Source organism: Pongo pygmaeus, chromosome 1 (assembly GCF_028885625.2).
Source record: "Pongo pygmaeus isolate AG05252 chromosome 1, NHGRI_mPonPyg2-v2.0_pri, whole genome shotgun sequence".
NCBI lineage: Eukaryota > Metazoa > Chordata > Mammalia > Primates > Hominidae > Pongo > Pongo pygmaeus.
This window is the reverse complement of record NC_072373.2, coordinates 18,571,549-18,583,567: the sequence shown is the minus strand read 5'-3', so window position 1 is coordinate 18,583,567 and position 12,019 is coordinate 18,571,549. Positions and strand designations below refer to the sequence as shown.

Genomic DNA, 12,019 nt, shown 5'->3' with positions numbered 1-12,019 from the left:
TTTGCACAGTCTATCTGCTAAATTGTATACATCTGTTTGGCTGCTAAATGAAAGATAAAATTTTGGGAGGCTTATTGTGGCAAGACGTTTATTACTAACACAAGGGAGAAATAACCAGCTATGCTTCCACATTCAAACAGAAATTCAGATGCTTGCATCTTTCACGTGTTGTTCAAAAATCATAAGCATCTGTGGAAAAAACTAAGGTATTGTAGACACTACACGGAGGTCATGTTCTTACATTCAAGACACTAAATACAAACCGAAGGCAATGCAAAAATGTATACTTTAATTTTAAAACCCAATTTTTGTTCTCAACTTGAAAAGGGAACACTTTTTTGTTTCACAAACAAGCTGGTCGGTTGGAATTCTTTTGGGAACAGTAGTCCACGCTAAACACTGGTTCTTGCCTCCCCACCCCCATTCTCTAAAATAAACCCAGCAAACTGGGAGGTGCATTTGTGCCGCTGCAGGCTTCTACTGCTCACTCCATGCAGCACCACTTAGACCAAGGAGAAACGGCTGCTTTCCAGCTCAAAGTCGACTCATTAGAAGAAAAGGTGGGAGACTGGGGGTGACACATCGCTGATTTGTCCAGGGTTGCTATCTGCTGCTGGCCTTTGCCTCGAAGGCCAGGGGCAGAGGCCTTGCCAGGCACTGTGTTCTGGGGCCCTGGCCTCACGCTGTGCTCAGCGGGTTGGCCACGCGGCCCAGGAAGTGCAGGGCAGTGGCGCTTTGATCATACACAGCAAACAGGAATGGGCGGTTCAGGGTCACCTCCAAGACCTCAGGCCTGTTAAGCTCTTGGGTAGACTCGGTGGGCTCTCTCTCATCCGCTTCAAGTTCAAAAAAAATGCTGTTCAGCACCTGCAAAGCAGCAGACATCAGGATCATTCTGAGGGCGCACTGGGTGACCCAGGGTGCTGAGGGCTAGAGGGCCGGGGTGTGCTCAGGACCTCTGTGCTGTGCACTGTCCTGGAGGGGGACATTTTCCAGCCTGCCAGGAGGATGCACAGTGTATGCCTGCCCCTCAGTGTAGGCAAGGGTGTGTCTGTGTGTAGATGACCGTTAATCGGCCACAATGGCCAAACTCACATGCTGGCTCCTCCCTAACACACCCCTTACATCCTCCCATCTTCACATTCTGCCCTGATGTCCCAGGCTTGGCCATGGCCCACCAGTGCCAGGGCTTAGCTAACTTAGCACAGAGGACTCATCCCGCTGGCCCCCGTAAGAACTCCCACTTTCTCCCCAGCACTGAGCACAGGGCCCAGAACATCAAGGCACATCCTTGGTAGCTGCAGATGTGCATGGTGCCACATGGCAGGGGGACATTCTGTCTGCTGCTCGGCATTTCCCTGAAGAAGGGGCTGGGCCCAGGGCACCAGGTCCAGGGGTGCTTGCTCTCTTCGTCCCAGTTTCAACTCCACTATAGGATCCCTGGAGGACCCTGAGGAAAGGCAAGGCCGAGCAGGACTGTGGAACACACACCTAGCAGGAGGAGGCAGAGCAGGGATGGGGAGGGATTTGCTGCTCTGCACCTGGAAAGCCCCAGAATGCTCTGGCCACTTCTCTCCCACCTTTGGCCCTACTCTCCTCTCCCTCTTGCTCTGCTGGCCCCACCCATAGCCTCCTCTGTGTCCCTTCCATCCACACCTCCCACCCTGTGAACACTCGGAACCCAGGTCAGGCACAGACACAGGCTCGCACATACCTCCCCCACCCTGAGGCGGTCATTGCTCAATTTTTGCAGGTTCAGCTCGGTGTGCAGAATGGCAGGCAGCTCAGCCTGGGCGAGCAGGTCCTGCAGGTCATAAGATCCTTGCAGCACCAGTCGGGGCATGGTCAGGTGGATGGCCCTGGGGAGATGATGCACAGTTAGGAAGGCTCCAGGCCACACAGCGAGGGCTCTCCCAGAGGCCAGGTGGGCATATGCTCCTTGCACCCAACCCTGACGACAGGGATGTTTGCTACCCCCCTCACCCAACTAAGTCGTCCTCCCCTTTGGGGAAAATTTCAGCAAAACCTACAATAAAAAACCTTCATGTCATTTGAAATACTATAAGAGGGACATAGAACATTTACCGATGAGGACCTAGGAATGGATGTCCTTTGGTGCATTCTGTTTTTAGGTTGGCTGCATTGAAGGTGTTACTTGGGTAATTTTTAAATGCTATTCTCTAAAATAATGCACTGTGTCTTACTACTGCCACAGCAGTGTTCTCGATGACATGACACCTATGAAAAGGAGAGAGGCAGGAGGGTACAGTGTCAACTTCGTGCTGGACACGTTGCTATGTCAACTCGATTGATCTTCGTATAGAGCCTCTTCCATCTTTTGGCATCCTTCAGAGCCCATGGACATTTCCAGTGATGTATCAAACACTTATAAGAGCTGACAGTACACCCATGTTTACAGGGTACACTGCACTATTCACAGCAGCTCAAAGGTGGAAGCAACCCACGTGTCCATTGATGGATGAGTGGATACACAAAAGGTGGTAACCACATGCAATGGAATATTATTCAGCCTTCAAAAGGAAGGACATTCTGACATGTGCTACAACATGGGTGAACCTCGAGGACATCGTGGTGGTTGCCAGGGGCTGAGGGGAAGGGGAAATGCAGAGTTAGGTTTCAGCGGGACAGAGCTTCGGTTTGGGAAGATGAGAAGATAAATGGAGATGGACGGGGGTGATGGCTGCACAACAGTGTGAATGTGCCTAGTACCACTGAACTGTGCACTCGAAAATGGTTACAATGGCGAATTTTGTTATGTATATTTTACCATCACAATTTTTAAAACATAAAAAACACCAGAGTTGATGTCAAGCCATCGTGTCACTCAATGCCTGCCTCTGGGAGCAGATTTCCAGGCCTCGATGATCTGGGGTGATGTGTAGTTTGAGTCCAGGGCTCTATGGAAAGGAATTGCAGCAGGAAAGAGGAGCTAACAACACCTATCCCCACCCAGCCGCCAGCCGCCAGCCGCCAGCAAGGGCGTTCTGGAGTCAAGGGATGCTCCCCGAGAAGGCCCCACCCCCACTCACGCGGAGTCCGAACCCTCCTGGCAAGTCAGTTCCAAGAAGCTCTTGGATGCCACAGATGTGCTGTGTGTCAGGTGTGGGACCAAAATGGTCCTCTTTCAGAGGGCGGATTGCAATGTTTTCTCCCCCTCCAAAACTACCAGGCAAGTGTAAGTGTAGAAAAAGCATTCTTCCTCTCCTCCTTTACCTTGCCTGCACCTGAAAGACAGACACTAACTGGAGAGCTGGGTGCTGGCTGGATGGAGAACTGGTAGACAGACACACAGGCCGCCTGCCCAGCACCGTGCCACCGTGGCCCTGCCCTGCTCTGCACCCAAGGCTCAGCTCAGGTGTGTCTACTCCCCACCCCGCCCCCCAGCCTGGGCAGGACAGTGTGGCCCCCACATTCCAGGGGACACTGGGAGGCTCCTACCGGGGAGACAGTTTCTTCATCCAGTTGAGGGAGTTTTGCTGGAAAGTGAGACCCTCCACCTTGTCCAGGTCAGAGGCGTAGTGAGGCTGGATCAGCAGCAGGCAGGCGCTCTCAGTGAAGGGCACTTGAGTCACCGAGAAGTTGTCCTGGGCATCACTCCAGTGCTGGAAGGTGCCCATGCCAGAGAGCATGGGAACAGACACTGAGGTGCTGTTGTCCACCCAGAACTCCTGGGGCTCGGCCAGCAGGGAGAAGCCCTTCATCTTCCCTGAAATCCAGAGAGGAGACAGGGAGGGAAGAGTCACCCAGGACGGGCAGGAACAAGGGCTGGCAGACACTGAAGGCCCAGATCCTGCCCCTCTCCCTGCCTCAGCCTCCTTCCTTGGCCCGCCCCAGGCCACTCTGTATTCTCCTGGCCACAGGACCGCAAGTGCAGCTCAAATTTTCCTCCTGTAAAATGCAGCCATTTGAGTTCACTGAGGCAGCCCTAACCACCACCTGCAAGACACACAACATGCCAGGCACCAAACCGGGGGTTTTGCATCTGCCACCTTAAGGGACATATGCCACTGGTACCTGCCAGGTCAACTCAAACCTAGAACTGTCCTGACCCAAAGGCTGTGGTTTGACACACTCACTTTTTAAAAAATTTAAGAGATGTTATTTTTTAGAGTGACTTTAGGTTCACAGCAAAATTGAGCAGAAAGTACAGAAAGTTCCCATATAACTCTTGTCCCCCACTACACAGCCTCCCCGTGATGAACATCTCACACCGGAGTGGCCCATTTGTTGCAACTGACGAACCTACATTGACACGTCCTCAGCACTCCGAGTTGATAGTTTTGTTTGGGTCTCCCTCCTGGCGTTTTACATTCTGTGGGTTTGGACGCACGTAGAATGACATGGGGCCACCACCGCACTATCCCACTGCTCCTAGAGGCCCCTGCTCATGCTCACTTTTTAATCCGTGTCTAGCCCCAGCCATGGCAGAACCCGCCAACTGTCCTGTGGCCCCCACCCTCCCCCATCACAGTCATAGAATACAGAGCTGGCCACGCAGGCCCTGGGAACGAGGGCTCCGTTCCTCAGCAGCCCTTGCTACTGGGGAGACTCACACAACCTCGTTGTGATGAATGGATTTGCACACTGGGCCTTGGGGGCAGGGGTGAGCCCTCTGTTTCCCCTCCTGCTTACAGGGCTGTGGAGAAGACAGAGAACTCGGGAGAGCCCGTTGTGGGAGAAGGACACAAACTTGTGTGTGAGGCAGTTACCTGGGGTCTCGCCCTGACAGCAGCCCACCCTCTGCCTCGACCTTACACTAGCACATCCCTGCCCTCGGCTGTCCTCCCATTCATCTTGAAAGGCCTATTCTGTGGTTGTTTTTAGGAGAATAGGGTGAAGTTGTGTATGAGTTTGTCACAAAGAAGTCCCCTGGGCACGTGGCACTTGGGAGTCTGAGTAGAGATGGTTCAGAAACAGTGAGGTCTCCCTTTGTACTGAATCGGAGGTCCCAGCGTGAAAGTAGGGCAGCTGGGAGGACAGAACTGGCAGGCGGGAGCTGGGCATGGCTGTGCCTCCCCTGGGTCCGGGTCTCGTGAGAAGGCAGGGGCAGACCTGGCATATTCCTCGTCCTCAGTCCTCAGAGCACTCAGTCTCGGAAGGGCATGTGAGTGGGAAACTGCAGGGTTCCCCTTGCATGTTCCCTGCAGGGACCTCGGTGCTGCCCACCCGGGCTGGCAAGGCTTATAGTTTACAGGAGGGAAAAGGACAATTCTTTTCTTCCAACAAACTAAACCAAAAAAGGGAAGCTGCCTCCCAAAAGACGTTGGGATTTGACATGAGAGTGGCTGCCGTCTTCCCTCTGCTCTTCTGACACACATAGCTCACCATTCTCATCCGGAGGCTAGGTAAATCTGTCAAGGTCAAGTCAGGACCTGGTGTCATGGAAACCGCCGGGGCCAGCACCCCATGCTCAGGAGCACAGCAAGGGCTGGGCAAAGGGTGCCCTGGAGCCCGTCGGGCCCCAGATCCTCAGGTCCTCTCTAGTGGGACACATCTAGCTGCCTGCTGAGGTCACGTAAATAGAACGTCATTGCTAAAGGGGAACCTAGAGGTCCCGAGATAGCCCCCGATCTCCTCACTGGACAGACCATGTGGGCAGGAAGTGGCTGCCTCCTTTGATGGAAACTGAGGCCAGCAAAGGTTAGGAAGTGGGGCAGGGTCAGGGCAGCATGAGGTGGAGGCCGGCGAGGATCCTGGGCTTTCTTTGAGTTCCAATGTGATTGGCTTTTTTATTCTTCCTCCTCTTCCTCCTGGCCTGGCTCTGCGGTCTGGGTCAGGTGGATGTGCTCTCTTTCTAAGGCAGACCCATTTCAGATGCCACTAGCTTTCTTGCCTTTGCCTTCTGCAGGACCCTCCTTCTCAGTGAGCGCTCCTCCCAGCACTTCTCCTAGGGACAGCAGGCTAAGTCCACATGTCCCCGCTCTGCCCTGCACAGTGTGCTGCCACCCTCAACCGGGCAACCCTCGGGCTGGCCTCTGCCCCTGTGACCAGTCAGTGCCAGGGCTGAGCAATCCCCCTATCTATCACCTCCCCCTGAACCCGAAGGGAAAGACCTCAAGGAGGTTGTCGTGGTAAGAAAAATTACTATGCGCCACTGAACCTCTTTCACCACAGTCCTGTCTTTCACCTCCTGCCTGGCTCTCTGTCCCTCACGAGGTTAACATCTTGACAGAGCCTCCTCAGTGTCTCTTAGACACACCCCTCAGCCCCACCCCACCCATGGATTCGCTGAGCTGCTCTCTGAGCACGTGTTCCCGTGACTGTGTGCCTGGACTCTTGCGTAACCTTCAAACAATCCTCCCTGCCTCCAGTCCACACACAGCAGGCTTCCGGGATGACCTCTGAACAGAACGCGTCCCCATTTCCCACACCTACCAAGCATGGCATTCAAAGTGTCTCCAGCTCTGCCCTCCCCAGGCCCATTTTCTGGTTCAACACTCATGCCAAGCCAACCGCCCCGTCCTCATTCCTTGCCCCAGACTCTGCAGGCTGGGCCCATCATGCTTGCTCCTAGCTTCACCAGCCCTGTTTCCCTCACTGCCAGGCAAGGCCTGCTCTCCACTCTCCAGTGACCTCTGTCCTCTGAGGGCTCCAAGGCTTCCCTGAGTACCTTGTGGAGCACGTTTCCCTGCAGCTCCATATCCTAGGCATTCGCCCATTGACCTTTAAAAGCCTGGAGGCAGGGCCTATACAGCCCTCCTCTGGCCTCCTCTGAGATGCCAGGCTTAAAGTCTTACAAGTAGCAAATCCTCAACAAGTATTTGTTAAATGAATGCTTTAAGCAATCTTTGGCTGGGTGCAGTGGCTCACACCTTTAATCCCAACACTTTGGAAGGCAGAGGTGGGAGGATCGCTTGAGGCCAGGAGTTCAAGGCTACAGTGAGCAATGACTGCACCACTGCACTGCAGCCTGGGTGACAGAACAAGACCCTGTCTCAATAAAAAAAAAAAAAAATCAACAATCTTTGTAGTAGAGGGTTTTCAGTAATGCCCCTCCTAACATGAAAGAGATTTAAGCAAGCCAATTGCTTATTTCTGCATGGGCCAGGGACCCCAGTTCCTGACCTTCTCAAGAGACATGAACCTGTCCCTTCTGAGTGTAGAGCTGGGCTGTCGGGCCAGGAGATGTGGGTTTCAATCCCAGGACCCCCACTGGTGGCTGTGCCATCTTGAGCAAGGCACTTTGTTTCCCCGAGTCTCTATTTCTTCACTGGTAAACAAAGGCAGAAATACCTCTTCACCACATCATAAGGGGATTAAATGATGTAAGAAAAAGGATGTTGTATAGTTGTGCACATAGTAGGGCAGCAGGTCCAGGAGGTGGACGGCCCATCCAGGGATCCAGCGGAGCAGCCACTTCCCCACTTCTCAAGGGTGGTCACCAGGTATGTCCGCACGGCTGCCCCCTGCCCATCTTCAAGGACTGACCTGCTGAGCTCAGCTACGCATTGGAAACTAAGTCCTAGGGCCGGAGCCAGCAGAGGGGTTTGCCTTACCTTGAAAGTGGACGTAGGTGTTGAAAGCCAGGGTGCTGTCCACACTGGCTCCCGTCAGGGAGCAGCCAGTCTTCCATCCTGTCACAGCTTTCATGAACCTATCAATCTTCTCACCAGCGACATCCAGTTCTGTGAAGTCCAGAGAGCGTGGGAGGACCACAGGGGTATAGAGAGCCAGGCCCTGCACAAACGGCTGCTTCAAGTGCAGGCCTGGGGCTGTGAACACGCCCACCACCGTGGACAGCAGCAGCCGGGCCTGGCTATCAGCCCTGCCCTGGGCCACCAGCAGACCCTGTACAGCCTGCAGGGCAGAGAGGACCTTGTGCGCATCCAGTCGGGAGGTGCAGTTCTTGTCCTTCCAAGGAACACCCAGGATTGCCTGTAGCCTGTCAGCTGTGTGGTCCAAGGCTCCCAGGTAGAGAGAGGCCAGGGTGCCAAAGACAGCCGTTGGGGAGAGGACAGTGGCCCCATGGACCACACCCCATAGCTCACTGTGCATGCCATATATACGGAAGCCCAAGAAGTTGGCTAGCATCCCGACCATCGCGGCCCTCAACTTGTCTTCGGTGTCGAGTTTTGCAGCGACTAGCACCAGCTGGTCCTGTAGGGCCTTTTCATCCACAGGGGATGTCTTGGCCTGAATCGGAACAGGTATGAAGGTGGGATCTTTGGGCTTCCCGGCATTGGCCTTTGCCAGCTGCTCACAGGTACTCTCGTTGTGGATGACGAGGTGGAAGGGGTGTATGTACACCCGGTCACCTGCAGCCAGGCCAGCCCAGGCCAGGAGGCAGAGGATGGTGGCCCTCAGGCTCATGCCGGCAGGAGCCATCTCAGACTGGGGTGCTCGCTTCCGCATACCCTGAAATATCATTTTGCAAAGGGTGAAAGGTGATTATTAACTGACCGTTAAGTGCCATCTAACCAGATTTTTCATTGTCTCAATATTCCCTGTCACCATTTAGCCCAGAATAAATCCATTCATGTCTACGAAAAAAAGAAGAGAAGAAATGGATTCAAAGCTCCATGGAAAGTATCTACATGATCCAAGTGCAAAATGCACCAATATCAGCTGAATTATGTCCTACCTCCCCCAACGGCCATAATGCCTGTGTTGAAGTCCTCAACCCCAGGACCTCAGAATGTGACCATTATTTGGAGATAGGATCTTTAAAGAGATGATTAAGTTAAAATGAGGCCATGAGGGTGAGCCCTGATCTAATATGACCTGTGTCCTTATGAGAAGGGGAGATGAGGACACGGACACACACACAGGGAAGACCATGTGAGGACACAGAGAGAAGACAGCCATCTACAAGCCAAGGATAGAGGCCCCAGAGGAAACCAGCTCTGCTGATGGCTTGCTCCCAGGCTTCTAGCTTCCAGAACTGTGAGATAACACATTTCTGTTGTTAAACCCTCCCAGTCTGTGGTACTTATGGCAGCCCAAGCAGATTAAGACATGCTTCTGCCTGCAGCTGTAAGTTCTCTCCTAGAGAAACAAGTGTGTGCCAATCGGTAGGTCTTTGTGGAGGCCTCCTAGACCCCTGAGATGCTCATTCGAGGGCCCTAGGGTAAGGGCTGGGGATGGTTTTTTCATCTCCCTGTGGTCCTAACATGCAGCCAGGATTGAGCACCACGGGCTCAGCCCAAAGCCCAAGTATTTCCCACGTGTCCCAACCCCAAAACCAGCTCTCAACCATCCCTGCATAGCGCTATCGCCTGCAGAGTCCCAAAGGCACGCATACCTAGCATGGCTTGCCCAATGATAGTTGGATTCCTTAGTCTGTGCTGGGACCAGGTATTAAAAAAAAAAAAAAAAAAAAAAAAAAACTTCTCAGGTGACTGTGATATGTAAGCAGGGTTTGGAACCCCTGCCCTAGACACGTGTCCAGCACCACATTCTCTCAAAGGCCTTGCAACTGGGCTTCAGCCTCAGCTGCTACAAATGAAAGCTACCCTGAGACCCCAGAAGAGAAGGTTCTTGGGCTGGCCCTGCTAATTCATTTCATCTGACTCTTCTTGATTGAAGGGATGAACGTTTATTCTATTGATTCGTTTAATTCTAACATTTTGTACCACATCTCACTCATTTCCTGTGGAGGGGGGTGTACTGAAATATCATCACTTCTCAGCCTTTTCTGTCCCCCCAGGGCTAGGCCAGGCTTCCTTGGAGCTGTAGCATGTCATCACTGACTCAAGGCCACCTTGATGCCTAGATTTTTCTGCTTCACCTAAGCACACCCAGTCATTCTTCTTACATTGGCAGCTAGCTTCCCTCACCCAGACCGGTAACCAGCACCTGCCCTCAACACAGTGCAGCTGCTGAAGTACCTGGTGTGTTTTGTTCTGCTTCAGTCATTCAAATGCCAAAGAGACTTTGACTTCTGACCTCAGCTACCATCTCACCCCACTCCCCATGCATTTGACTCCATCCGCTGTTCTCAGGAAGAGCCACATGACATGGAAAAACAGAACAGAAAACTCTCTCTGCTGCTTGCAGGCCTTTCTGTGCAGAGAAGCCTAAGCCACCAGTTCACACCTAATCTAGACAGTCACATCAAATCAGGTCATCAGGGGAAACCTGTGGGAACCGGCTGCTGGAAAGTCCTGCCTGACAAGTGCCAACTGTTCGGGGTTTGGATGGTGCTGGTTGATGCAGCCCACTCACTGTGCTGCTCCTGCGCAGGCACCGTCTCCAGAGACGCAATCCCATGGGCCATTTTTGAGGCAGAGACTGTCATTTGTTCTCAGTTGTGATCTGCGGCTGCTCCCTAGGCTGGTTCCAGGTCTGCACGCAGCCGCGTCCTGGGAGTAATGGTGCTCTGGGGTGGCGGGCCTGACACCCTCGCCCTGAGCGCCCCTCCGCCTTCTCCCCTCCTGCCCCTGCCTCTTGGCCAGCACCTGCCCCTTCTATGTCTCCCTACTTCTCCCGGGCTGAGTGCTAAAGGTGAAGATGACGGCTCATGCTCCTGTGGTGTGTGTCATTTGCAGGGCACCGTTCTTATATCAACCCCTCTGACCTCACCATTGTCCTCACTTTCCCTGAGGTTTCCTTGATGCAGTATTTCACCCTGCAGCTTTCCCCACCACACCGGGCACTCTCAACTCTCTCATCCAGCTCCCCTTTTCCCTCCTTATAACCCTCTGTACCATGTAGTTATGCACTTATTCTGTCCAGCGTCTTTGTCTGTTTGCTCTGATGTGAATGTGAGCCCCAGAACAGGGTTCCTGCAATTGTGTTTACTAATACAGCCCACATTCCTAGGATAGTCCCTGGGACCTACTGCATCCTGGAGAAGTAGTTAATGAATTGGTTCATGCTGTTTTGCAGAGGAACAAAGAGGTCCAGTGACTTGTTCAATGTCACACAGCCGGGAAGAGACAGAACTAGGACTCAGAACCAGGCCCCCTGACTCTGCCATCCACGAGCTTAAGCACCAATCTATGCTGCCCTCAAATAAAATTGGAATCTGCCTTTTAGCTTATCCCAAAGCTTAGAAAGCACTTTCATGTTATATTAGTTCTCTTCAGCTATACCAGAGCTCCTGAAACAGGGAGCCCAGGCATCGTTATTAGTTCCATTTTATAGGCTAGCAAATCAAGGTTCAGGGAGACAGTGACCAGCCTGATGACACACAGTCAGGCAGTCTGTCTCGAGGGAGGGGTAGGGTGATCACTCTGGGGATTCCAGCTGGGGACTGACCGAGCCCGGCCCTTCCCTCCAGCCCCAGTTCCTGCACAAGCCCTGCTATTCCTCCTGATGGCAAGAGGACCTGGTGGACTCTTGGCCGTGATGACTCTGTTCGTGTGCCAGTCTGCTCCATCCCTGAGGACCCTAACTCTTCTCAGCGGAAGCAGGAAGACCTGACCATCTTGTCCTACTGCTGAGGAGGAGCAGCTCCTCCTGTAAGACCCTGGGTGGGCACTGAGTGGGGGAAAGCCCACGTCCGGATGGCTGGTCTTATGGGAGGGGAGAGGTTTTTCAGTCCTCACCATGCCTCCTCCCGGCCTTTTCCTCCTGGCCCACAGCTCAGTTACATCTGAGAGAGACAAGGCCGAGAAGGAGCTGAGGGGGCCCCCGGCTTACCTTCTGCTGTAGTACCCAGAACAACGGCAGCTTCTTCCCCTGGCCGGGTCACGAAGCCCTATTTATATCCGAGGGGTGGGGATGGAGCTGTTCCCAGGCTGCCTGTGCACAGGCTGGAGAGGGGGGTTACATCACTTGGCCAGACCACAGGCTGGCCAGAAGGACAGACGCCAGAAGCGGCACTCACGCTGGGACCTCTTCCAGGAAGTCTTAGTGATCGATGCAGAGTTTCACTGCTGAACAGAGTGAGCCGGTGCAGGGTCGAGTTACACATTTACTGAAGTTTGCAGGAGTCGGGGCCAAGGTTCCCAGAAACAGGAGCATCTCCCTAGGTGTGTGACAGCCTGAGGCCAACCACCCAGGCCTTCTGACCCAGCCCCAGGAGATGTGCCCCCAAGAGGCCACAGGGACATGC

At 53.5% G+C, this 12,019-nt stretch overlaps 1 protein-coding gene across 1 annotated transcript; it reads right to left on the bottom strand.

The window, feature by feature from the left end:
- Positions 1–267: 267 nt before the first annotated feature.
- Positions 268–11,745, bottom strand: AGT (angiotensinogen). The gene is made up of 5 exons (XM_054449451.2): positions 11,605–11,745; positions 7,518–8,376; positions 3,460–3,727; positions 1,715–1,859; positions 268–867 (listed from the first exon to the last, which is right to left on the bottom strand). The coding sequence occupies exons 2-5, from the start codon at positions 8,371–8,373 to the stop codon at positions 679–681; spliced, it is 1,458 nt and encodes a 485-aa protein (XP_054305426.1). The 5' UTR covers positions 8,374–8,376; positions 11,605–11,745; the 3' UTR covers positions 268–678.
- Between the last annotated feature and the right edge of the window lie 274 nt (positions 11,746–12,019).

Coding starts and splice junctions, on each gene's coding strand:
- AGT (XM_054449451.2), bottom strand. CDS start 8,373: ATGCGGAAGCGAGCACCCCAGTCTGAGATGGCTCCTGCCGGCATGAGC. Junction 1,860..3,459: donor ATGAAGAAACTGTCTCCCCG/GTAGGAGCCTCC, acceptor TCATCTCCCCAG/GGCCATCCACCTGACCATGC. Junction 868..1,714: donor ACCGCCTCAGGGTGGGGGAG/GTATGTGCGAGC, acceptor GCTGCTTTGCAG/GTGCTGAACAGCATTTTTTT.